Source organism: Sorex araneus, chromosome 3 (genome assembly GCF_027595985.1).
Source record: "Sorex araneus isolate mSorAra2 chromosome 3, mSorAra2.pri, whole genome shotgun sequence".
NCBI lineage: Eukaryota > Metazoa > Chordata > Mammalia > Eulipotyphla > Soricidae > Sorex > Sorex araneus.
Window position 1 is genome coordinate 99,124,843 of NC_073304.1, and position 26,112 is coordinate 99,150,954.

General features: G+C 57.1%; 1 protein-coding gene across 5 annotated transcripts; it reads left to right on the forward strand.

Annotated features, from left to right (window-relative positions):
• Window positions 1-1,378: 1,378 nt before the first annotated feature.
• Window positions 1,379-16,278, forward strand: UBL7 (ubiquitin like 7). Of its 5 annotated transcripts, none has more exons than XM_004611734.2 (11): window positions 1,379-1,494; window positions 3,015-3,227; window positions 5,098-5,217; window positions 10,318-10,400; window positions 11,161-11,245; window positions 11,709-11,766; window positions 12,571-12,704; window positions 12,944-12,993; window positions 13,204-13,371; window positions 13,825-13,947; window positions 16,045-16,278. In XM_004611734.2, the coding sequence occupies exons 2-11, from the start codon at window positions 3,044-3,046 to the stop codon at window positions 16,180-16,182; spliced, it is 1,143 nt and encodes a 380-aa protein (XP_004611791.1). In that variant the 5' UTR covers window positions 1,379-1,494; window positions 3,015-3,043; the 3' UTR covers window positions 16,183-16,278. The 5 variants fall into 5 exon arrangements, with proteins under 5 accessions (XP_004611791.1, XP_054989393.1, XP_054989391.1 ...); XM_055133418.1 differs by having other exon boundaries at window positions 1,427-1,444; XM_055133416.1 differs by having other exon boundaries at window positions 1,451-1,664.
• The last annotated feature ends 9,834 nt before the right edge of the window (window positions 16,279-26,112 follow it).

Genomic DNA, 26,112 nt, shown 5'->3' on the forward strand with positions numbered 1-26,112 from the left:
TTTGGATACTTATAGTATCATTTGTGGCCACACAGTACAGGCAGACAGGCCATGGGCACACAGTACAGGCAGACAGGCCATGGGCAGCCATGTCTGTCCTGTCATGTACCAGGCCACACTATTTGTGGGTCTTACGTGGCAAGTGAGCCCAGCGTTGTACATCCCTACTGGAGCTGTACACAGTAACTGGCCTGTGGCCTATGGGGTCACTGATGGGGACCCAGGAAAACAGTGCTGGGAGTTGCCCTTATGAGTCCATCTGATCTGGGGACACTGCTAGGAACTCAGGAAGGCAGTGTAGGGAGTTGCCCCTTGGAGCCCACCTGGTCCTTCCACACAGGGCACAGACAGGCCAGGTGCTGAGGACCAGGGAGATAACTGATCCCAGCAAAGCACAGGGACCTGTGTGGCTACCTTCAGCCTCCCGGACATTTCAAATTTCAAATCTGGAGAGACGAGGCTGTGTGGTCCTGGTGGCCTCAGGAGCTCAGCTGTGTTACCCTATCCAGTCTGTCCCTGGGAGCTGGGACCCTGGGCTTCCACAGGGTCTGGAGGGTGTGAGAACCTCTGGGCCGGGTTTCTAGAGGACTGGTTAGGGACCCCACTCTCAGCAGGGGAAGTGTCTGGGGGCTGTGGCGGATGCCAGGGTATCTCTCTCTCCCTGCCCTATGCCTTCCCTGTCCCTGGCAAGCTCTCTCCCCTCTCACCAGGGGCTGCTGAGGCCACAGCAGGACGTCTAGCCTGCCTTGCCCACAGTCTGCTAGCCATTCCCCTACCTATACCCCAAGTACAACTTGAGCATGGGGTCGCTTGCCTCCCTCATTGCACACAAGTGTGGAGAGCTCAGGAAGTGCCGGGCTACAGGAAGTGGACCCAAACAAGAAATCCACGAACAGCCAGTGTGCATACGTATTCAGCTCCACGTCGAGAAAAAGGTGCACACGGGATCCTTCCCAGCGCCTCCTAAAGCACGAGGCTCGGGTGCAATTACCTTCCTATCCAGCAGAGAAAGGCAGGATGGCTAGGGCTCCCGGCAGTGAGGTGGGACTGACAGCTCGGTAGGACGAGGGGGGGGTGGTGAGGGAGACTTCAGCCTTAATCAAGTCGAGCGACCGCGAACCCTCCAACCCCCAGCTACAGGGGGGAGTAGAGGTCGCCGGATCCTGGCCCTGCCCTCGCCCCAGGACAGCACGGGGAGCCCTTGGTTCCCGGCATGCCCCTGGCGCCCCCCGCAGGCCTCCCGAGAAAAGTCAAGTCGGCTGTGAGTCGCACGCCCTAGGCTGACTCCCGCGGAGAATAGTTAATTTCCTTTAAAAAAAGAAAAAAAAAAAGCCTCAGAAACCACGCCCCTCCCGGAACCGGAAGCGGGGCAGGGCCGCGGAGACTACAACTCCCAGAACCCAGAGCGGCGCGCCGGCTTCCGGCTTCCGGCAGGCCCCGCGGAGTGAGTGTTTACACCGGCGGCGCTGCGGCCGGGTTCCTTCCGCGGGACGGGTGAGGGCGCGGGTCCCGCGGGCCCAACCGCCGTTGGCCGCTTGGCTGGTTCCGTGGGAGCGGTGGGGCGTCGTCGGCTAGTGTCCCCGCGCGGCGGCTGCCTCTCTGTGACCTGGGGCCGTGACTCGAGCTGTCCGAGGCGCCGGACCCGGGTCTGTCACCCGCGGCTGGTAAATGCCCGTCGGGGGGTGCGGGCGGGGCCGGGCGCCGCGCCAGCCGGGCAGCGTCTCCCGGGCGGGCGCCCCCGCTCCCCGCCGCGCGCCGGGCCGGGTCTGGCCTGGCGGGGTCCGGCCGCTGCCCGCGGGCTCGGGGCGGCCGAGCAGGGGTGGGGCGGGCGGTCGGGGTCGCGGTCGGCCGAGGCCGGGAGGGAGGGGAGCGGGGAGCGGTGCAGAGTTTGCCTCGAGTGGGGCTGGGTGAGGGGGACCTGAGTGTTGGGGGAGCGTGGACGCTGGGGAGGAAGGCGGGGTTGTGGGACGGGGATGGGGGGTGGGGGGTGGGGGGTGTTGTCATGAAACAGCCCGGACTATTACTGAGGCCCAGATACAGCTGCAGGAGTTCTAAGCATCGACAGAGGTGTGGCTGCAACCGACCCGTCTGTTCATTTGTTTCGTGGTGCTTTATTTTTATTTTATTTTTTTCTTTTTGGGTCACACCTGGCGATGCACAGGGGTTACTCCTGGCTCTGCACTCAGGAATTACTCCTGGCGTTGCTCACGGGACCATATGGGATGCTGGGAATTGAACCCTGGTTGGTGGTGTGCAAGGCAAACGTCCTACCCGCTGTGCTATCGCTCCAGGCCCTTCGTGGTGCTGTAGTCTGGGGGAGCCACACCGGACTCTGTGTTCGGGCCTCTTGCGTGCCAAGGATCCCCTTGGTCCCCAGAGCTTGCTCTCCCCATGCGCCCCCCCACCACCCACACCTTAAATGGCGAGTTGTGCCTCTGCCTGACCCTTTGGAGGGAGGTGAGAGGTGGGGAAAAGCTGCGCTTCTGTCACCAGACGGCCAGAGCTGTCATCATTCGAGCCGGTGACGATGCTGGGAAATTCGTGTGGCCAAGGAAGAGGGCTGAATTGCTTTGGAATCTCACTGCATTCCCGTTATTGGAGGACGGGGGTTGCTGTTTCACTGCCCACTTCAAAGACCTTCCAAGAGACAGGCCGAGGGCGTTGCTGCTACATTTGGAAGGGTGGGGAGGGCCATGTCTGGAGATGCTCAGGGCTTGTTAACGCCTGGCTCAGTGCTTAGGGATTCACTGCTGGTGGGGCTGGGGGGACCCTCGGGTTGGCTGCGTGCCAGGGAAGTAAGTGTCTTAACCCTGCACTGTTGCTCCGGCCTTAGATGTTTCTTGCTGTTCATCAGAGGATGAGCAGAGAGGGGCCCCCAGCCAACAGCTCTGGTCTCCTGGTGACAGACACAGCTTTTCCCACAGCAGACACTGATCTCTCGTTTCACCCTGGGGTGGGGTGGGGGTGGCAGGAGGGTGGTGATCTTTAACCGTCTATGCTCTGTTCACTTACAGGGAGAAAGAGAGAGCGAGAAGGAGAGAGGATGTCTCTCTCGGATTGGCACCTGGCAGTGAAGCTGGCAGACCAGCCACTTGCCCCAAAGTCCATTCTCCGACTGCCGGAGACTGACCTGGGGGAATACTCCCTTGGGGGCTACAGTATTTCATTCCTGAAGCAGCTCATTGCTGGCAAACTCCAGGAGTCTGTCCCGGACCCCGAACTGATTGGTAAGTGCAGTTCATATTTTTTGGGGGATGGGAGTGGTGGTGGTGGTGTGTGGGGGGGTGTCGGGGTACTTCTGTAATTACTAGGAAACTTCAGAGTTTGGGATTTGCTGCCTCCTTATGTTAACACTTCTAGAAAACGAGCATTTGTGAATCGAAACACAAAGCACAATGGAGTTATTGGTTGCGCTCTTTTTGTTGGGGGTGGGGGGCCCAGACCGGGCAATACTCGGGTTACCCCTGGCAGTGCTTGAGGAACTGACTGCCAGTGCAAGGCAAGCATCTCACCTGCTGTACTATCTCTCTGGCCCATGGTTGCATTTTCATCTGTGAGTTACACTGACCTGCTTTTCTCGCAAAGTTCCCGAGTTGTGATGGGGTTGAAGTTTTCTTTTGGAAAAATTGGGGGTAGTCTACAGAAAGATGAGCAGGTCAGAGAAGGCATTTCAGTATATTACTTCTGAGGTAAGCCTTTGTTTGTTTGGTTTTTGGCTTTTTGGGCCACACCTGACAGTGCTCAAAGGCTTATCCCTGGCTCTGCACTCAGAAATTACTCCTTGTGGGCTTGGGGGTCCATATGGGATGCAAGGGATCGAACCCCGGTGGGCCACATACAAGGTAAACACCCTACCCGCTGTACTCTCTCTGGCCCCACTGAGGTGAGCCTTTAAGCGATGACTAGAAGAGTAGTTGATGGGAAGTTAGTTTTTAAAAAAAGAAAAGATGAAACCCCTACCAATAAACCATGGTGCCTAAAATTGAACTTAAAAAGTAGGAAGATAGCAGGTGCAGTCTGGGCTAAGGAAGAAGGGATATCATCATAACAAATTATATTAGAAACATGGTTTAATATAATTAGTGAGGGGATCCAATGGCATTCGTGGGTAGGGCACTGGTCTTGCACACAGCTGAGCCGGGTTCAATCTCTAGCACCACATGTAGTTCCTCAAGCCCCTTCAGAAGTGACCCCTGAGTGCAGAGCCAGGAGTAAACCCTGAGCACTGCTGGGTGAGACCCAAAAAGTTTTTAAAATGTGTGTTTTGGATTCAGGGCTATCACCCATTAGTTTATACCTTGCATGCTAGAGTCCTCAATTGATCCCTGTTACTGGAAGGAAAAAAAAAAAGTGGTCATTCATTAAAAACACTGGGTTCATGGGGCTGGAGGAATAGTACAACAGTAGAGTGTTTGACTTGCATGTGGCTGATGGGTCTGATCCCCGGCATCCCATATGGTCTCCTGAGCCCCGTCAGGAGCAATTCCTGTGCACCTTGGGTGTGACCCAAAAAACCAAGACAAACAAAAAACCCAACACTGGGTTCAGGGCTGGAGCGATAGTGCAGGGGATAGGGCTCTTAATTTGCACACACCTGACCCAGATTTGATTCCCAGCACCCTATATTGTCCCCCAAGCCTGCCAGGAGTAAACCCTGAGCACCTCTGGGTGTGGCCTAAAAAAAACAAAAAAACCAGCACTGGATTTATCTTTTTGTTGGTTCTTGGAATTTTCCCATCTAAATTGAGCAATCTTTGTGGTCATGAGCTCTTGAACTTACCTGTTACTGGTTCTGTATATTTCTGAGTTTGGACTTGCCAGCTAACCATTATTATTAAAATGCGGTTATTTAATAAATGTTCGATTTGTTCGAGCGGGCACCAGTAATGTCTCTCATTGAGAGACTTATTGTTACTGTTTTTGGCATATCCAATACGCACGGGTAGCTTGCCAGGCTCTGCTGTGCGGGCTCCATTCTCTCGGTAGCTTGCCGGGCTCTCCGAGAGGGGCGGAGGAATCGAACACAGGTCGGCTGCGTGAAAGGCGAATGCCCAACCGCTGTGCTGTTGCTCCAGCCCCTGGATATTTATTTTTTAGATCTGATCTACTGTGGCCGAAAGCTCAAAGATGACCAGACTCTTGACTTCTACGGTATTCAGCCTGGGTCCACCGTCCATGTTTTGCGCAAGTCGTGGCCTGAGCCTGATCAGAAACCTGGTGAGTACTGGCCAGCTCATCCATCATGTGGACAGAGCTTCCAGAATATCCACCAGGCCTCAGCTGGCCAGAACGCTGGGGTGGTCTACAGTGCAGAGAGGAGGGCTCTATCACGGGACTGATAAACAGGGTAATTTTGATCTCCTTGCTACCAACACCTCTAAGGGAAGCAGGTCTGAGTCTCTCCTTCTTAAGTTCATTACCCACTCTGTGTAGTGGGTGGGAAGTGTGTGTGTCTTTTTAAACCCTTTAGACTAACAGTTTACCTAGCAGTGAACTTTGTATCCTTTTGTTTCTGCTGTTACTCTCATTAGGAAAAAGCTGGAAACTCGTTGTAGGTCTGTAACACTGCAGTTTGTTCTTTTGATGGGCAGGTTTCCTGCGCTGCCTCAGGCAGCAAATCCGCCAAACCCTCACTTTGCACCCTCCACTTTCTATTCTGGGACTTTCCCCAGGCCTGGGAATAGTGGTGTATTTTTAAAGTATTCACAGAATTTGTGGAAGCCTCATGTACCTTTCTGATTTATTAACAAAAGGCGCTGCTTGGAACGCATAATTCAGATTTTGTACCTGTTAATTTTTATTTTTGGGCTACACCCAATGGTGCTCAGGACTCTGTGCTCAGGGATCACTTCTGGATGCCCCAGGGACCACTTGGGTGCTGGGGATGAATCGGGTTGGCTGCGTGCAAGGCAGGTGCCCTGCCCACTGTACTGTCTCTCCAAGCCTCTATTTTTAAGCTTCATTTCTTGGTTTACACCTAACTCTGTGCTGGCCAATCATTCCTGACATGATCGGGGACCATGTGGTATTGGGGGTCAAACCCACGACTGTTACATACAAAGCGGGCCCGCAACCCTTTATGCTATCTCCCCTGCTCTGCATCTGTATTTTCTTTATTTTTTTATTTTTGAGGGCCATACCTGGTAGTGTTCAGGGCTTACTCCTTAACCCTGGCTCTGTGCTCAGGGATCGCTCCTGGAAGGAGTGACAGGATTGACCCTGCGTCAGCCATGTGCAAGGCAAACACCTTAGCCACTGCCTAGCCCTAGGTTTGTGGTTTCATAAACTTTTTTTGTGATACTGGAGCGATAGTCCCGTGGGTAGGGCACTTGTTTTGCGCGTGACCGACCCAGATTTGTCCCCTGTGTCTCTGAGCTCACAGGAGGGCTCCTGAGAGTAGAAGCAGGTATAACCCTTGAGCACCACCAGCTGTGGCCTCATAGCAACAAAATTTTTATCTTTGTGTTTTTGTTACTGTCACTGTCACTATATCACTGTCATCCCGTTGCTCATCGATTTGCTTGAGCGGGCACCAGTAACATCTCTATTGTGAGACTTGTTACTGTCTCTGGCATATCGAATATGCCACAGGTAGCTTGCCAGGCTCTGCGTGTTACTATCATTTCATTATTATTTCAATTAAGACTTTTTATTGCTGTTTAGTAATATGCTTACAATAGTGTAAGCATATGTTTGGGTTTTGGTGGTCTTATTTTTTTCCACGTAGATGGTGCACCCTTCCCACCACTGCTGACCTCAGGTCACTTAGTCAGCAGAGAGGGCATCTTTGTCAGCCTGGCCCGTGCAGGCTCTGCTGGGTGTGTGCATTTACCTGCTGGCCGTGCCAGGGACCAGACACATTGCTGCCTGTACGTGCCGCGTGTGCTCTGCGCTGACCCCCACCCGGCCCCACTCACTGGGACGTGGGGCTCATGATTGCCGTGATTGCGTGTTGGACCTTGACTCCGCTTTCAGTTTTGAACATGAAGGACAGGAGCGTCTCTTTCCCATGCCCTGCTGGGAGGGTGGGAACAGGAGAGTCTCTGACTTCCAGGGGCTGGCCTGACCCAGGAGGGCTTGGCATTGTTCTAGGGGTCACAGTTTCTCGCTTTTCCAGCATCTGCTCTTCGTGACAGTGTGACAGCCAGAGCAGGAGTGGACAAGGGCTCTCTCATTTGTTTTTTGTTGTGTTTTGCTTTGGCGGTGCTCAGGGCTTACTCCTGGCTAACCCTCACGTTTGTGAACAGATAAGAACCCCAGCATCATCCACACCAGTATCTCTCCATTCCGATTCCAGGTGACTCTTACGTCTTTGTCAGCTGTAGCTTTGTCCCTGCTCTAGCTTTGGCTCTCCTTCTAATCAGGACTAAAGACACTTTGTTCTAAAACCAGCCTCAGAGCAAGACCTGCTTTCTAAACCCAGGTAACCAAGCCTGCCACCCACCTGTGTTCCCTCTACCATTTGCGGTTGGCACAGCCTCCTCGCTGGAAGGAGCCGCATACGTGCCTCGTGCCGCTGCAGCTGGGCCCCTCTGGTACTCTGGCTGGAGGGCACCGACAGAAGGGAAGTCACATTTGCTGCTTCCGAAAGCCAGATTGTTTCTCTCCAATCTGCCATTGAAGCATTACAGTCGCCCTGGAGGGTAGGCAACTGCAGTTGCAATTTACAGAGGAAGAAAAAGGGGTAGAAATTTAGTCAAGGTCACCGATTTAGCACATAAATGTAAGAGTAGAATGTGACTTCGGCGTTCTGGCACAGGCGCTCGCCATCTTTCCCCAGGCTCAGGCTGGCTGCCTCCAGTTTCCAAAGGGTAAAATTAGCTCCAAGGTGCAGTATTGCGGATTATCTGATGATTGGCTAATGACACTACGGACCTTTCCTTTTCTCTCTCTGGAGATTTATTTTGGAAACAAATGAACCTTTTTCATTAGAAGGTGAAAATAAACTTCCAAATTTGAAAGGAAACGATCCCATTTAGAATATTTTACCCTGAAGGCTCTTCCAAAGAGCGAACCTCACGTCTCCCTGATGGGAACTGCAAGACCCTGGCCTCCCTCCCCCTGGATCTCTCTGGTGCCCTGCAGGGTCCCAGCAGCTTGTGTTTAGGTTCGGGGGTTGGGCTGCGTGTGGCTCAGCTCAGGTTCCTTTACGACCTGTCACTTGTTAGTCTTCGTGACTCGGCCTGGGTGCCTTCTGTCCATCCCCTCTGTTCTCACACCTCTCGGCTGGACTCTGGGGGGCAGCCTTGCCCGAGCTCTCGAGTCAGTGATGAATCGCTGCCTCCGTGTTCCTGCGCACTAGCTGGCTTCCATCTCTGCAGAGGCCCTCAGCGTGGGGCTTTGTGATTATATGTTTGGGTTTGATCTAGTGTCATTTCCCCCGTGGTCTTCAGGGTTCCATCATTGCAGGGATTCTTGATTTATTTTGCAGTCCTATACCTTGTTCGAAACCAGGCATGGAGTAAGTGCTTAGTGTAGGTTTGTTGGAGAAATAAATTAGGTTGTTTACCTAAAATGAATTGATGTCACAGTGGCAAATCCTGAGGTTAGAACTGTAGGTGTTGGTGTGGAATTGGGCAGTACACAGACTGTGACAGGCACAAGGAGCAGTTTGTTATTTTGTGGGGACCGCACCCAGGGATGCTCAGGGCTCACACCTGGTTCTCCTAGCTTAGCTTAGAAAACTGTGTAAGGTCCTGGGGGTTGAACCTGGTCAGCTATACGCAAGGCTGCTGCCAACCCTGGCTCAAATCCCTGACACCCTGTATGGTCCCCCGGTCCCCTCCAAGAGTGATCCCTGAGCACAGAGCTGGGGTAAGCCCTGAATACCACTGGGTATGGCCTAAAACCAAAAAATCAAAACAAAAAGGCCAGAGCAGTAATACAGCGAGTGGGGCATTTGCTTTGCACACGGCCCACCCAGGTTTGGTCCCTGGCACGCACGAACTTCCTACCTGCTTCTTCACATAAAACTAAATTTCTTCACCTACGAATGGGGCTGATATCCTAAATAATAAACCAAAATAAAATTCAGACAGCTGTTAAACTTCCAGAATATGAATTTTCATGTCCAGTGATGAAAAAAGACCTTCGAACTCTGGAGAAACTCTTGGCCGTTAGGCTTGTAATGGAAGTTTGTTAAGAACCCTAGAAGTCGAATATTATGCCTTTATCCTTGTTTGTTTATTTTGTTTTGGGGCCATACCTGGTAATGCTCGTGTGTTACTCCTGACTGTGTGCAGGAATCACTCCTGATGGGGCTTGGGGGACCATGTGGGATGCCAGGTCAGCTGTGTGCGAGGCAAGTTCCCTCCTTGCTGTACTATATTGCTCTGATCCTGCACCATTTCTTTTTTTTTTCTTTTTTTTCTTTTTTTTTCTTTTTGGGTCACACCTGGCGATGCACAGGGGTCACTCCTGGCTCATGCACTCAGGAATCACCCCTGACGGTGCTCAGGGGACCATATGGGATGCTGGGATTCGAACCCGGGTTGGCCGCGTGCAAGGCAAACGCCCTACCCGCTGTGCTATCGCTCCAGCCCCAGATCCTGCACCATTTCTTCTTTAAATTTAGAATCATCACAGAAGCTTAAAAGGAACTCTCGGAGAGGAAACAGTCACCCCTAATTCTTTCTTTGCTTGTCTTTCCCTTGTCGCCTTCCCACCTTGGACCACATGCACACTGACACATTTTACATAGTTTTACTAGCAAATACACACACAACTCTGCATTCTAATTCTTGTTCTTAACATATTGTGTCAGGATAGCTCCATATTGTTCAGATGGCTTGCAACACATATTTTAAATCACTGCATAAAAGTCTGCTGAGATGATTAAGTCCTTCTCCTGCTTAAGCGTTAAAAAGTCCTAGTTCCTGCAGAGGGAGACTAAAGGGGTCTTTTCCACATGGTGACATTCCCCTCTGTGTGTGTCTGCCGAAGATGCATAAGAGAGAATACAGTGCTCAGGCTGGAGAGCTGCTGTAGCGGGTAGCGCTCTTACCGTATGCGCGGCCAGTCTGGGCCCAGTCCCTGGCAGCACCTGGGGTGCCCCGAGTCCCACCAGGAGAGATCCCTGAGTACTGCTGGATGTGGCACACACCCTCGCCCCTCCCTTCTGTCCCCCCTCCAAAAATAAAAAGAGAGAAAGAGTGTAGTTTTTCACACCTGTGGCACAAATGGCTATCTCTGAATGGGCCTTAATGGGTGATGAAGTGACGGGAACTGCAGATCAGGCGGTGCCCGGCCATGTGCTGATGGGATGAGACCAGCAGAGCCGGGCCCTGGGCTGCTGGGTGACCGGGTGTCTCTCTCCAGAGCCTGTGGACAAAGTGGCTGCCCTGAGGGAGTTCCGGGTGCTGCACACAGCCCTGCACAGCAGCTCCTCCTACCGGGAGGCGGTAAGTGTGTGCCACGTGTGTGCCCAGGCCTGCCAGGCCTGCGGGCGAGGGTGTGAACACTGGCTGGCGGAGATGTTGGTGGGGGCCGGGAGCCTGTTGTCATGACTACCCAGAGTTCCTGGGGGAGTGTTTGCCATGTGTGAGGGTCTCTGGACCCCTTCTTCCCCCAGAGAGGCTCCCTCAGCTGGGGGCTGTGGGTCCCCTCTGAGGCTAGTCATCCCATGGACCAGCTATGGCGACAGGCACGGGGCCCTTGCCCTGCCTCCAGGCCTTATTCTGTGGCCTCGCCGCCTGCCTCTCTGCGCCAGGCCTGGACTTCCCCCCTGGGAAAACGTGCTGACATCTTTCTGCAGGAGAATTGGAGCCATGCTGGTACAGCCGTGACCGCCCCAGTACCTATACAAATACAGATACGGAATGATAATTGTTTGGAGGTTGAAAAGCACTTTGGGGACCTGGAGAAACCTTTGTTCTCAGGCTCGTAAAGAGAGCCTTTATTTCGGCAGTATTAGAATCAGAATCTCGGGGAAGAACGGGGAGATGGGAGGGTTACTGTGCTCTTGCTTTTTTCCCCTATTGTTTGTTTTCCCTCCAATAAGCCTCAATCTCGGAGAAGAAAGAGGTTCATCTGTTTCCTGGGGCTATTGTTCATTGTGGTTGCCTGGTCTGTGCAGGGGGAGGAAGTGCTTCAGCCTGTGGGAATCTGCGCAGTGTTGAGCGCCGTGGGATGCACAGTCTTGGAATGATGTTTCTCCTGCAGGTCTTTAAGATGCTCAGCAATAAGGAATCTCTGGATCAGATCATTGTGGCCACCCCAGGCCTCAGCAGTGACCCCATTGCTCTGGGTAGGTGTGGGCCTGAGTGGGAGGAATTGCAGGAGGGGGCAGGGGCCCTAAGGAGGCTCTGGTCTTATGGGGGCAGGTGGTCACCAAGATGTGGCCCGTCCACACAGCGCCCCAGTGCCTCTAGTGCCACAGATGAGCAATACCTCAGTAGCACCCTGAATGAGAGCCTGCGGCTCCCGCCGAGGGCGGGCAGATGCAGTCGGGGAGCACTCCCTCACGTGCGGGGGGCACTCCCACACGAGCCGAGGGGTGGGTTGAGCCCAGGGAGATGGGGGCAGGGACTGGTGTGTGGGCACTTGGTGCCGCGGGAGGGAGAGTGCGGGGATGTGTGTTCTAGTGCGCCGGACCCTCCGCTTCTCCTGAGGTGGCCTCACAGCCCCAGGTCACTCAGTGCCTCGAGCTTCTTCCTCTCCTGGGTCCCACTGGGTTTCCAGGCCCTGAGCTGCGCCCTGTTCTCCTGCAGGAGTTCTCCAGGACAAGGATCTCTTCTCAGTTTTCGCCGACCCCAACATGCTGGACACGTACGTAGACCCTTCTAGCTAATGTACTCTGCGCTGCGCTCCCTTCGGCCACTCCTGAAGCCAGATGTGGTGCAGGCCGGCCCCACCAGGGTGGGAGGATGTGAGCAGGTGCCAAGGGGCCTGAGGGTGGCACGTGGAGAGCTGAGACGGCAGCGCTGTCCCCTTGCATCAGCCAGGGCGAGGGAGCCTTTGGAGGGCCTTTGTGTGTTTGAGCCACACCCAGTGCTGGGCCCACCCAGTGCTCCGGGTGCCATCCGGGAGCCCTGTACGAGTGGGGGAAGGCGTCAGCTGCAGTGGCTCCTGGGATGTTAGGGTTGGCCTGAGCTGTAGCTCAGCAGGGAGGACACTGGCCTTCCACTAAGCTGACCCAGGTTTGAGCCCCGCCGTCCAATAGGTCCCCTGAGCACTGCCAGGAGTCACCCCTGAGCATCGCCCAGTGTGGCCCCAAACCAATAAAGTAATAAAATTTTTTTAAAAAAAGCTAAATAAGTTGTTAAAACTGGAAAGGCAGGAGCAGGCGACGAAGGTCTCCTTACTGGACACAGCAGTGCCCTGTCACATTGCCTGGGAGGGACATCTCAGTTGACTGGACATTGACCACCACGTGCCCACCATGCCTACCCAGGGGGGTGGGGGGACATCTGCAGTGGGTCAGAGCAGCAGGAGGACAAAGCTTTGGGGAGGGCGGTGCTGAGGATGGAGTAAGGGCAGCGTGGCCCCCGCGGTGAGGGCTGCCGAGAAATCCTGTCAGTCTCCGGGATGCTCCGTCCTTAACTACTCTGGGCTTTTCTTGCCCTGGCCCAGGTTGGTCCCTGCCCACCCCGCCCTGGTCAATGCCATCATTCTGGTTTTGCACTCGGTGGCGGGGAGCACGCCGCTGCCCGGGGCCGACGCCGCTGCCCGAAGCATGCCCTCCAGCTCGTACCGGGACATGCCAGGTGAGTGCGGGAGGCGTGTTCCCACCCCCGGGCAGGCTTGGCCCAGGCCCGCTCTCCTCGACAGCTATGTATAGTGCTGCAGAGGGCGTTCCTCGGGAGCTCTGGGCTTGATTCAGAGTGTGCATCTGTCTTGTAATTTTCCAAGGGAAGCGAGGAAGAGAGGAATCAGGAGCGCCCGCGCTGAGCCTGGAGCAGTGCCTGTGCCGCTCTGTTCTCCTGAAATCTGCTTTCCCCCACAGGTGGCTTCCTGTTGGAAGGGCTCTCAGATGACGAGGACGACTTCCACCCCGTAGGTGGCCTGGCCGCCAGCCTTCGGGGGGCACATGGGGTCCACCTGAGCTGGGTGCTGCTCCTCAGCTGGTGGGCCACTGAGTTCTGTGGTGCATGGGCTTTCAGCTGGCCACTCGGGGACCCCCGCGCCCCCGTGGTTCTGGAGCAGGGGTGGGGTTCATCTGGCAGCTAGCCAGCACCAGCCCTGACTCACTGGCCCCCTCTTCAGAGCACCAGGTCCACCCCATCCAGCAGTGCTCCCAGCTCCCGCCCGGCCTCGCTGGGGTATAGTGGGGCTGCAGGACCCCGGCCCATCACCCAAAGCGAGCTGGCTACAGCCCTGGCCCTGGCCAGCACTCCAGAAAGCAGCTCTCACACACCAACTCCTGGCACCCAGGTATGGAAAGGGGCTGGAAGGGCAGGGAGGGCATGATCTCGAGGGTCAGGCTCCCTAGAGGGGCCCTGGGCTTGCCTCGCGGACCCTGGGGCCCACAGCCGTGCTCACCATCCACTGCAGCTCTGCGGGCATCCCTCCCCTGCTGACGGGTCAGAGGCCCTCGTGCAGCAGGGTGCTGCCACAGCCCTTTCAGGGGACCCTCATGAACATCCCCCACCTGAGTGGCTGGATATCTGGGGACTGTCACTGCCATTCCGTGGCTGTGCCTCCGGGCGCTGGGCTGCCTTGGGGACAGGACCTGCCTTTCAGGGGAGGAGCAGGGTGCCATCTCCTTTGTGTCTCTCCCAAGCTCCTGGGCACCATGGGGGTGGGGTGGGGAGCATGACAGCAGGGGGGCCTGCTGGGAGATGGAGATGGCTCTGAGGGTGGTGCTGACCATGGGTCTGTCTCCAGGGCCACTCCTCAGGGACCTCGCCAATGTCGTCCAGCGTCCAGTCAGGGACCCCCATCACCAACGATCTCTTCAGCCAAGCCCTCCAGCATGCCCTGCAGGCCTCAGGGCAGCCCAGCCTCCAGGTAGGTCGGGCAGTGTGACAGAGAGTGAGTGCCCACCACGGCCGCTCTCTTGGGCCTGCGTCCACGAGCTGGCTGGGCTTAAGGTTCGTTCATTGACGCGTTCATCCATTCACCTGTGCATGGTGACTCGGCTTACCAGGTGGGGGTCAGCCTGCTGTCTGGAGTGAGCTGGTCCCCATCCTATTCCCAGGCAGTTCCTGAGGTGGAGGCTTGGGGTGAGAGCTGCCGTCCCATGAAGGTTTCTTGAGGAAGGCGTTCTGAGCTGACCTCAGAGTGAGGGAGGGGTTAGCCAGGCAGGGAGGAGGCGGGTAGGGGAGTGAGCTTAGCACATGTGCAGAATCCATGTGATGTACTTAAGAGTATAAGGGCAGGGGCTGGAGCCCTGGCACAGCAGGTCAGGCGCTTGCCACGCACAAGGCTGACCCGGGTTCAGTCCCCAGCACCCCATGTGGTCCAGGAGTGGTTCCCTGAAGGCAGAGCCAGGAATTGGCCCTGAGCACATCAAGTGTGGCCCCAAACACCAAGAGCGAAGCCTACCAGGCCAGAAGGCAGTGTCCTTGTGTAGAAGATCCGAAGAGAGAGCGTGCTGGAGTGCGCGAGCTTGCCTTGCACACAGATGCCCCTGGTTTGACCCCCGGTACACCCCAGTGCCACCATGGTCCCCTGAGTCCCGCCAGCTGTGACCTCCAGACTCTGCCTCCATCCCCAGAATAGGAAAATCCTGAGATTGGTCAGAGAAGTGGTGAGCAGGAGCCTGCCTGGGCGTGAGGCCTTGGGGCTGGCTAGGAGGGAGAGCCTTTCCTGTGGCCAGCAGCACTGCCTGCTCTGCTCATGGGCAGTTACCGAGCACCCACGCGGGCACCCGGTGCCATGTACCAACTCTCCGTGTTTCCTTCGTTCCCGAGAGCCCAGGACCGAACCAGCTCCTTCCTGGAGGGCCCAAAGCTCTGAGTGACCGGGGCAGGGGGAGACTGGTGGGGCCGGAGACAGGGACCCTCCTGACACTCTTTCCCATTCCCCGGGTCACACCTGGCCGCACTGCTCCCAGCCTGGGAGCTGCCCCTGGCTCCCCTGGTCTGGAAAGTGAGTTTGAAGTGGTTTGTGTGGCTTTGAAAATGCCTGTGTGCCCCCAGCCTTGTCTGCTCTCTGAGTCTGTGTTTCTTCCTCACTGCGTTCTCTGAGTTTCCCTGTGAAAATGGGATTTTTCTCTAAGTTGTGCTTTTCTCCACTTCCCGAGAGAGACTAGTGGAGCTGTGCAGGTTCTAGATAAGAAACCAAGGGTGACTGGAAAGCCGCCGAGTCAGGAAGGCCGACATGTCTCAGAGACAGTCCCGAGGCCAGGGAGCGAGGCCCCTGCAGGCTGTGTTGCCCTAGCCCTCTGTGCGGTTGCATTGGCTTCAGCCCCAGTGTGAGTTCCTGGCACCACTGAGCACTGCCAGGGGTCACTTTTGAGCACAGAGCCAGAAGTAGCCCCTGAGCACTGCTAGGTTTCACCCAAAGTGCCCCCACCAAAAAAAAAAAAAAAATCTAGCAGGCCAGACCCCCAGCCAGGCCCTGTCTGAAGGCAGGCCAGGAGGGAAGGAAGCCTGCAACACAGCAAGGGCAGAGCCGCCCGCTCCCAAGGTCCCTACTCAGGAGCAGCTTCCCAGAGAAATGCGCAGAGGTAGGAAGACTCTCTTCATGGGAAAGCAAGCGAGGTTGGATCTTGCAGTCTCCTTTCTCAGAGTGCACCATGTGTGCGTGCATGTGTGTGTGTCAAGAAGTTGGACAGTGAGTAGTGTGTGAGTGAGACAGACAGACAGACAAAAAATTGGAGCAGCCCACATTGGTGCTGTGCTTCGAGTTTGCACGGCTGACCCAGACCTGATCTCTGCTATCCCAGCACCACCAGGAGTGATCCCTGAGCACAGAGCCAGGAGTTGCCCCTGAGCACTGCTGGGTATTGCCGGAACCAACCCACCAAGCCCTCCCCCTCCAAAAGAGAGACAAGTCTACTTTTCTCAGAAGCTGCTCATCTCCCTAGAAGCCCCTGTTGTGGGATCTGCGGCGCCCGTGGCTAGCGTCCGGCTAACTGCTCGCCTGCCCCTGTCTTTGCAGAGCCAGTGGCAGCCCCAGCTGCAGCAGCTTCGAGACATGGGCATCCAGGACGACGAGCTGAGCCTGCGCGCCTTGCAGGCCACAGGGGGGGACATCCAGGCGGCTCTGGAGCTCATCTTTGCTGGAGGTGCCCCGTGAACCGTCTGTGCCCCCCAGCCTCCTGCCCACAGCCTGGGGGGGTTCCTGTGGTGGCTCCTCCCCTCCCTCCCCAATACACCTGATGCTTGACCTGCCTACCCCGTGTTTGACCTTACTGGTGGAGACAGCGGGCAGGGCCGCCTCTGTGGGTCTGTGGCATCGGGGTGCTGGGACCCCAAGTGTTAAGGCTGGCCTGGGCCTTGGCTGGGGACATTGAGGTGTGCAGCGGGGGATGCTGCGTGGTGCCCACAACCCATGGGAAGACCTGGCCACTGAGGCCCCCGTCCTTTGGGTGCTATGGGACTCGCTCAAGGTCACCCGTGACTGCTGGGTGTGGCTCTGCAGGAAAAGACTGATGTGGCTGAGCCGAGCCGCCTGCAGCCCGCCACAGTGCCGGGAGGGGCAGCGTGTCTGCACTTCACGCCCACAGGCTTCCGGGAGATTCCCTGGCCTCATCCCACCGGCATTCTTGGATGCCCACCCTGCAAGGATGCCAGAAGCCAGGCGTCAGTGCCGCGCCAGGTGCAGGACCCTCTGCTGTCCTGCAGGCAGAAATGCAGGGGCAGCTAAACAGCGTGGGCAGGCAGCTGCAGCGGCTGCGAGCCGTGGGCACAGGGCCGGGAGGGCAGCAGCCCCCAGCTGCCGCCCCATCTGCCCGAGCGCCCGCTTCTCGGCACAGCGCTTCCTGCTGCAGCACAGACAAGTCTCCGTCGAAGGAGTGGATTTCGTTTGCTTCGGGTAGTTTGTTAGGAGAAACCCCCGCCCACCCATGCTGGAAGTACTGCCCTGCCCTGCACCTTGGGCAGAAGCCCCGGCCTCAGCCCTGCCAGCGCTGTTGCTCATGTGGCCCCTGCTGGGCCCTTCCTGGCACAGAAGTTTGTGCAGATGTGACAGTGCCGGGCTGGAGAAGGGACAGTTGGCCGGGCGCTTGTCTTCACACAGCCAACCCAGGCTCGACTCCTGGCACCACAAGCGCTCCCCAAGCACCACCACATGTGGCCCAAGACAAAAGGGAAAAGAACTCCTGCTTGGTGGCTCCCCAGGGTCTGGCCCGGTGGCTAGAACTCCTGGCTTTGCACTCAGGAGGCCCAGGGTCAATCCCCGGCACAGCCAGGAGTGACCCCTCAGCCCTACTGGGAGAAGCCCTCCAACAACAATGAATCTAACCCCCTCCCCCCCCCCCCCCCCGTGTGGCCCGTGACTGCTGCCTTTCTGTCCTATGGGCCACCCAGCACTCGCCTGTCCCCTCCACTGAGGGCCCCTGAGGCCCAAGGAGCGTGACCATAATCCATTGTCCCTTTGCTTGTCCTGGTTTTGGTCCCAGCACACTGGCCTTTTGGGCGATGCTCTGTAAGGGGGATACTCTAGAGCACTCACTGCCCCTCCACGTACCCAGGCAGAAGACTCGGGGCTGCCCAGGCTGCCCTCTGCTAGGCCTCCCCGTGCCTCAGTGGTCCCCCTGGGGTTTGGAGCTGAGACTAGGGAGCTCTGTCTCTGAACCCTGCCTGTGTCTCTGGGGTGGACACAGGCCAGCTCCTTCACCGCTGGCTGGCTTTGGTGGAATGGGGCTGACGCAGCCCTTCTGGAACTGCCTTCTGTGTCATACGACTTGCACCCTGTCCCCAGGGCCCGCCTTCCAAGACGCCGGAGCTCCAAACTCCCCCAATCCCATCAGGCTGTGGAACATTCAAGTAGCCCAGCCTTGCCCGGGCACTGACACCCCAAACACCAGCCACACGACTTCCCAGAACCACGCCGTCCCACGCTTTCCCTTTGTCAAACTTCCTCCAGGGTCTTTTTTTTTTTTCTTTTTGGGTCACACCCGGCGATGTACAGGGGTTACTCCTGGTTTTGCACTCGGCAGTTACTCCTGGTGGTGCTCAGGGGACCATATGGGATGCTGGGATTTGAACCCAGGTTGGCCAAGTGCAAGGCAAACGCCCTACCCACTATGCTATCGCTCCAGCCCAAACTTCCTCCAGGGTCTTGGCAGTGTGGCCAGGTTTCCTGTGGCTGTGGTCTGAGGATGCCGTGGGGGCTGGGCAGTGGCAGCCCTGAGCCGGGATTTTTCCAGGGGCCCAGGGCTTGCTCGCCACCACCCTTCCCACCCGGAGCAGACGGCCTCTGAGCATCCACCATGCCAGGTACTCCCTGGGTTCTTCCTCTCGGAGCCTTTGCTGAGAAACAACCCACCAAAGCCCAGTGAGGCCAGGCCTGGCCTGTCCAGCTGGGGCCCAGAGCAGGGTCAGCTGACTCGTTAGGGTCAGGGTGTGGGAGGAACAGCGGAGAGAAGGGGCATCAAAGCAGAGGTCTTTGATGCCAGGAAGGTGTAGCTGAGTGGGCAGGGAGGGGATATGGTCAGGCAGGGGTGGGTCATTCCAAGCGCTGTAAGGAAGCCTGGCTCCCCTTAGAAAAGGGGAGGAGGCAGCGGCTTCAGGGTCACCCGAAGCAGAGCTGGGGAGGCCGGGCAGGACACCAGCGAGGAAGCAGCTCTGTGAGCTGGTGCTGGGGAGAGACCTGAGGAATCGACCTTGAAATCACTTGGGGAAGAGAACCCGAGGTCCAGAGAAGTGAGGTTGTAGGGTCAGAGAGAGAGAGCACAGTGGGTAGTGCTTGCCTTGCGCATGGCTGACCCGAGTTAAATCCCTAACACCTCCATGCACCACAAGGAGTGACCCCTGAAAACTGCCAGGAGTAAGCCCTAAGCATTGCCCAAATCCCCAAAACCAAAAAAACAAAACAAAAACATGAGCTGGATTGATAGTATCGGGGGTAAGGCATTTTTCTTGCATACACCTGACCTGGCATCCCATATACCTGACATCCCACATAGTCCCCTGAGCACCACCAGGAGTAATTCCTAAGCAGAGCCAGGGGTGAGCACTGAGCATCACTAGGTGTGTCCCCAAAACACCCCCCGCCCCTCACCAAATAGAAGTGAGGACATTGGCTCATCATTGGCCGGGGATGGTGGTCTTGGAAACTGTCCCTCCCGAAGTGGGGATGGTACGAGCTCTCAGCAGCCACTGTGGAGCCTGGGCTTCTCGAAGGGCAAATGCCACCTCTGGGGGTGTTCTGAGTGAGAGCAGGGAACCAGGCTCCTGTGTGAGATCCATGTCTGACAGCTGCGTGGAGGCTGGGTTGGTGGGAAGTGAGACTGGGAGGAGGGGACCCGCTGGGGACCTGCACCAGAGCTGCAGCAGGGGGCTGGTGGGCCGGAGGCTGAGAGGTGCAGGGAAGGGAGGGGGCCAGCAGGATGTGAGTGGGCCGATGGCGGGACAGCAAATGATGGGCTGGGGTTGAGATTTGGCATGCAGCGCGGGTCTTGGACACGGAGCTGGCCGCAGTGCCAGGGGACAGCCTAGAGGAATGTCTGAGAGGGATTTGGAAAACAACAGTGAAAGGAATTTGGCTCGGCTGTTCCTAGGCTGGAGATCAGGATCAGCAAGTTCTAAGTTGGGAGGTTGGGGCCATGTCAAGTGAGAAGAAAGTTGACAGAGGGACAGACCCCAGCTGAGCAGTTGGACACTTGGGGTGTGGCTGCTGGCCGGGGAGACAGGGATAGGGGCTGTTGGCTCAGGAGGCTGGCGCAGGAGAGGGGGCGTGGGCCGCGGGTGGGCTGCAGAGAACCCCGGTGGGCTGCAGAGAACCCCGGAGCCAGGAGGAATGACCTTGGACTTTGCAGCCCGGGCTGTGGTGAAGGCAGAGCCTCGTGCAGGGCTGAGGGGGTGGGGGACACTGCAGAACCCAGCTGAAGAGGAGGACAGTGCAGAGACGGACAGATAACAAGCTCTCATGGTTCAGCAGAGGTGAAGTTGGAATTGATGACGAGAACTTTTCTAGGAAGCTAAGGGGGAAAAAAAAAAGGAAGAGACCCCAAAATAGAATATGCAAATATGCAGAGATGGGTGAGTTTTCTGAACAGATCCCTTCTCCTGATATAACTCGGATTTGGCTGGGCTGGCATGGGCTGGGCTGGCACAGCTTGCTGGGCACATGGGCCCGGGTTCTGCTCCTTGCCTCAGCCCCATCTGGCCCGGGCCCTGGCCCAAGCTCCCAGCGCCCTACCCTGAGGTGGCCTCTCGCGGCCTCTGCCATGGGCTGCGGCAGTGAAGTCCGGGGAGGGTGTTGGGGGGCAGCTCCTGAGGCCTGACTCGTTTTTACCCCAGCCCCTCCCAGCCCTCTTTGGCCCTGGACTGGGCCCAGGTCAGTGCTGGCGCCCCCGTCCTGTCTAGCTTCCTCTGCACTCTGCGTGGCTGGTGGAGAACTGAGTCACTCGTGCTGGAAGGGGCTGCAGAGGCCCAGCCTGTCGCTCTCATGGGCGCTGGCTGGCAGCTCTGGCCAGCCGCAGCACCACTTGGTCGTGAGCACCATCAAGCCCCCCGTGCCAGTCACCACGCTCGGCTCCCCATGTGCCATCTCGGTGGCCCCTGCTGACCTCCTCGAAAAGCAGAGACCGACCCCAGGACAAGCCGGGGCTGGGAGCAGGGTCTTCCCGGCACGATTCCCTCAACAGAGCCCTGGGGAGGCTGCCGGACGCCTGTCCTTCCCCAGAAGTGTCAGTTTGAGTGTTGGCGAGGAATCAGGCGCGTGTGTCAGACTGGCCGAAGCCAGGCACTTGCCCCAGACTCCCCACCCTCGGGCAGCCCCGGCGATGCCCTGTCAGACGCTTTCCTCAGCTCCCGGCTCTGGATGTGAACAGTGTGCCAATCTGAGATGCTGGAATTCTCTAGCTGATGGAGCTCACCTACAGGAGCAGAAACAGTCCCGGGGGCCCTAGAGAAAACACAGGTGTACGGCACTTGCCTTATACACGGCAGACGTGGGTTCAGTCCCCTGCAACTATCAGGTTCCCCTCGCCCTGCCAGGAGTGAGTCCTGCCCACTGCCGGGTGTGGCTCAGTGCTCCATTCCCCTCCCAGATCCTGCCGTGAGGATGAGAAAATCAGGTTCTCAGGCCAGATGGGATTTCGTTTCCTCCTGGACCCAGACAGAAACTCCATCCTTCTCAACCCAGAGTCCCAAGACCATCCTGAGGGCTGGGGATTGACTGGCTCCAGACACGCCCCAGGCTCAAATCTATGGGATTTAACCTGGTGTCAACCCAACGTGGCGGAGCCCGGGGAGAGACGGTCCTCAGGAGCCAAGGTGGGCAGGAGCCAGCCTTTTGCTCTCAGTTAACCATCTTCTGATGGAGACACAGCAGACGGCCGGCCCCAGGAGGTCTCAGCAGAAATTGACAGTTAGATAAATGACTGATGAATCTAATCCAGGAATCAGCCGGGATTACAGACAGACCAAGCAAAGCCCCAAGAAGAGCCGAATTGGGAATGGGGTTATTTACTGAAGCAAAAAGCGGATTTAGAGGGATGTGACGTGTATGTGAAATCCTCGAAAGGGGCATTAGATTGGGCTGGGTGGCCTTGGAGGACACGGGTAGGATTTGTGCATTTGTAACTGTCTGTTTTATTGATTTGATTTTGGTTTGGGGATGACACTCAGGGGTGTTCAGGGCTTCTGCCTCTGTGCTCAGGAGTCACTCCTGGTAGGGCTTGGGGAACCATAAGGGGTGATGGGAATCAAACCCAGGTTAGCTCTGTGCAAGGCAAGCACCCTACCCATTGGACTATCTGTCTGGCCCCTCACTTTCATGTGTTTTAAGGCTGTCATGAGAGGTTTCAGGATGAACCCAGTGACCTCTGAGTCACCTCTGATCCCCCAAATGGGGATTCTTGAGATCTCTGTACCCATGACAGCGCATGAATTGTCTCCCTCACTCGTGTGCTACTGGCAGACCCGGGGGGGTCCCAGGACATGGCCTGGCAGAGGGCTTTTATTTTTATTTATTTTGCAATCGCAGGTGTACTTCATTAAAGATCTTCTTGTCTCTGTTTATCAGGAATATTGATCTGAAATTTTAGAGATTGTTTTGAACGCATTTGAGCTTGGGCTGGGGGAGAAATCTTAGGTGGCGGAACATATGCTGAGCACAGGTGAGCCTGGCGTTGGCTCTCCTGGCTCCATGGCCGTAACCTCCCTCAGAGGCAAAGCCAGTGGGTGTGACCTGAGGGTCACCCAGAATCCTTGGGACCCAGTGCCAAAGCCCCAGGCCCACACTGCCTGGCTGGGTAGAGCTGAGTGGAGGGCAGGTAAGCCTGATCCCGGCATGCATACGCAACCTGAGTGGCCGTATAAAAATAGAAGCATTTTATTTCAAATGAAACAAAAGGGAAACACGGATTATTCAATAGAAAGTGTGACCAACTCAGGTCCCGATAGGAGGCAGACCAGAAGAATTTTAGGGCTGGGAAGATAGTTTGAAAGAGACGTCAAGGACCCAAGAGTCAGCACAGCCGGTGAGACACATGTCATACTTGTGGCCGACCCAGGTGTGATCCCTGACACCTGTGAGACCCCCTGAGCCCCACCAGGAGTGTTCCCTGAGCTCAGAGCACAGCTGAGACTAACAAGAACTCCCCCAAACCCTCCCGTAAGAAAAGCCGCCCTAAAAAAACAAAACTCAGGACAGGAGAACTAGTGGGTCAAGTCATTTCCTTGCACGCAGCCAACTCAGGGTTGATCTCCTGCACCACATCTAGTCCTCATATCTGGGGGCCCTGTGGGTGTGACCTCAAAACAAAAAATATTTTATCTCCTTTTCTCCTTTGCAAACGTAAACAGCAGCCAGGCTGGGGCAGGACTTGCTGAACGTGGGCTGTTGACCAAGCTGGCACTTCTCTCTGCCTCCCGGCCGGTCAGGAGACTCTGTTGGTCGGGATGGGTTGGTTCCCATGACTCCCACGAGATCCCCTTGTGCCCCAGGCTCAGCAGGGAGACTGAGAAGGAGTTTGTCTTCCGCAAGGCCTTAAAGGGCCGCCCTTAGCCACCTGCTTCTCTCAGACGAGGCTGGGTTCCGGAGTGGCCACCAGATGGCGCTCCCGCCACAAGCCCGGCCCCGCGTCCGCGGCGGGACCGTCTCTGGCGCTGAGGACTGTGATGGTATGTCTGCACCTTCTCAGCCAATCTCCCGTCCTTCCCTGCGTCTCTCCCCTGTGAGTTTTCACTTTTGGTCCCTCTGGGCTGGCCTGACTCAGATCTTAAGCGGTTTAGTCAAAGTGCATCTAGACTTTGAGGACAGAGACAGGGGAGGCCGCGGCAGGGCGGGCGTTGCCGGGAAGGACTGCCCCTGGGACGACAGAGAGTGGTGGCGGTTCTGAGAAGTTCCCCACTCCGAGTGGGCTCAGCGCATCTGTCGGGCTGGGGGTGACTCTGAGTGCGCCCCAAAGACGAAGGCAGGCGTGGCTGGGTGGGGGGTAGAGTCAGGCGTGCCTGAAAGGACCCAGCACGGGCGTGGGTGTGAGCAGAGGCCCCCCGCGGGTCGGTACTAACCAGGGTGCCTTTCCGCTGGGCCCCACTGGGTCCAGCCCCCAGCACCGCGTCAGCCACAGTGCCTGGGCCAGAACGGGCGGCAAGACGGCTGAAAGTGGGATTCCCAGGCGTGACCTCCAGCCCCAGACCTGCGCTCACTTGGCCACAAAGCAGCCCCTTACCTTTGAATCATCTGCCAAGACTTTCGGCTGGGAGCTTTGACAAAAAGCCCAACGCTCAAGTTTCACTTGAAAAATTAGTCACCTTAGCTGTACTTTCCCATGGCCCCCGTGGGCTAAGGCTGAGTGGGGGCCTGTGCCCCCCACCCCCCCACCCCCGGCCCAGGGCCCCCAGAGCTCCTGAGCTGTTCGCTGCCCTCTTCACTATTCTCAGGACCTGCCTGGGCTCTGGGCCGGGCCGTGGGGGGTGGGGCAGGGAGGGACACAGTGGGAGCTGCTGTGTGCAGGAGCGGGAAGGCCTGGGCGGGAGCCAACGCCTGAGGCCTCGGGGCAGGTGTAGGGCCCAGTGTGAAGGGGTTGTTGTCCTGGAGGGTCCTCCCCTCCCCTCCACAGGGCCCTGTGTGAGGTGCGGGGCACCCTTGTGAAGGCCGAGGGGGTGGGAGTGTCAGGACACTGGGGGTGCAAGAATGCCCCATCCTCATGGCTTTGCCTGCAAGGCAGGGGAGATCCCAGGCCCTCTGCTGCCCAGCAGGGTCCGTCCACAGCACCGCTATCCCTACGGTTCTGAAACAGGGCCAGAGGTCAATATTAAGCAAGGACAAATGTCCTTGCCCCAGTGCCTGAACATAAGAACAGCTTAGCCTCAGTTTACCCTCCCCAACCCTTGTGGTTTTGCTTAGTTTTGTAGCTGCAACTGCCCTTTCCTCCCTGTTCCGTCCCTAAAAGGCCCCTTCTTGGGTCTGAGCAGACAAAGTGAATCTTTGAGGACACGAACCTGAGATTTCCTACCTGCCAGCATGTTACCAAGAAGCTTTTGCCTGACCCATCACCGGGCTCCCATGGCTACATCCACCTGGACCTCCCGGCTGGGCTGTGCCCCGCCCTCAGAAGTGACCCCCCTCTGGGCGTTTTCCTCCTGGGTAGAAACCCTCACTTTCTTCCAGCTTCCTCACCCCCACTTTCCCATATCTGGGCCTGGGGCTGGGGTGGGCAGGACCGTGTCTCCCCCTCAGTCAGGCCGGCACCCACAAGCTGTTGTTCCCCCCCCCCCCCGTGGGCTGGGTCTGGGGGACTGTGCCTGTCCCAGCCCGTGTCAACCCAGCTGTGACCCTGGCCACCCCCAGCCCCTCACACTTGGCTCTCGCAGCAGCACCCACCCCGGGAGACTGTGGAGCTGGACCAGAAGGTGGCTCCGTGGCTGGGTGTCTGCCATGCAGAGGAGGCTCTGGATGACAAAATGACGGTGATGATGAAACGAGTTAAAACGGGACTCTGGAGAGACCTTAGCACAGAGTCGCCTGTGACTAAGAACCCCAAATTCAGCCCTGTGCCTCAGTTTCCTTCCCTAAAGTGGGGGGAGCATCTCAGGGGGCTATAGAGATAGTACAGAAGTTAAGGTGCTTGGCTTGCACACAGCTGATCCTGGTTCAGTCCCTGGCACTGCATATGACTCCCAAGAACTTCCAAGAGTGACCCCTAAGCGTTGCCAGGTGTGATCTGACCCCACCCCAAACAGGGGCATGTGCCCTCTCCACCAGAGGGAGTGAATGTGGAGGGGGGGGAAGAGTGGGGCCCCGGCTGTGCCCAGCTGCTCACAGGGGCACTCTTATGTAGCTGCGATGCCTTAGTTATTTGAGGTGGGGACAGGTGCTTCTTAATGAGCCTTACCTTACTGAGGGCAGATGAGGTGGGGTGGGAGGCACAGCCCAGCAGACAGGACCCGGGGTTGGATGGAGAATATGGTTGGAAGCTGGCAGGCACGCAGGCGCAGGGTTGTGAGAAGAGGGTGGTGTTGATGCTGCCCCCCAGCTCCTGCTCTTTCTCGAAGCTTCTGGAAGCCCAGCAGTTGGAGGCATTTGCTTTTACTTCTATTTTGCCCTACGGAGTGGGGTTCCTTGGGGTTCTGGAGGATGGAGCAAAACACGGATAGGTAAAGCAAAACTCCTAGGAAGCCCTTCCCTGGCTGCGAGCAGGTTAGGGGCTGAGCGGTCTCTGCAGTGTGGACAGAGGCCAGCTAGGGGCGTGGTTGGGTGGTGGGTCCCTGATGCTTCCTCCCTGCCTCCTGTCAGAGTCTGGGGTAGGCATCTCGGGTCTCCAAGCTCTCTGGTGGTTTCTCGCTGTGTCCTCCTGCTGCCCAGCAGGGGACCCTCTTCTCTAGCCTGGACATGTGGCTCTGAGGAGCTGAGCCACACATCCAGGCTCAGGACAAACTGCGGGGGTCACAGGTGTGGTGGGGGGAGTCTGGGCGGCTTGCATGGCCTCTCAGGCACCTGTGTGGGCAGAGTGCCCCTAAGGCGGAGGTCGGAGCAGGCAGATTCTCCATCTCCAGGGCTGGGGGAAAGGGGCGTCGGGAATGACATCCCCTTTACTCACATGGAAATGAG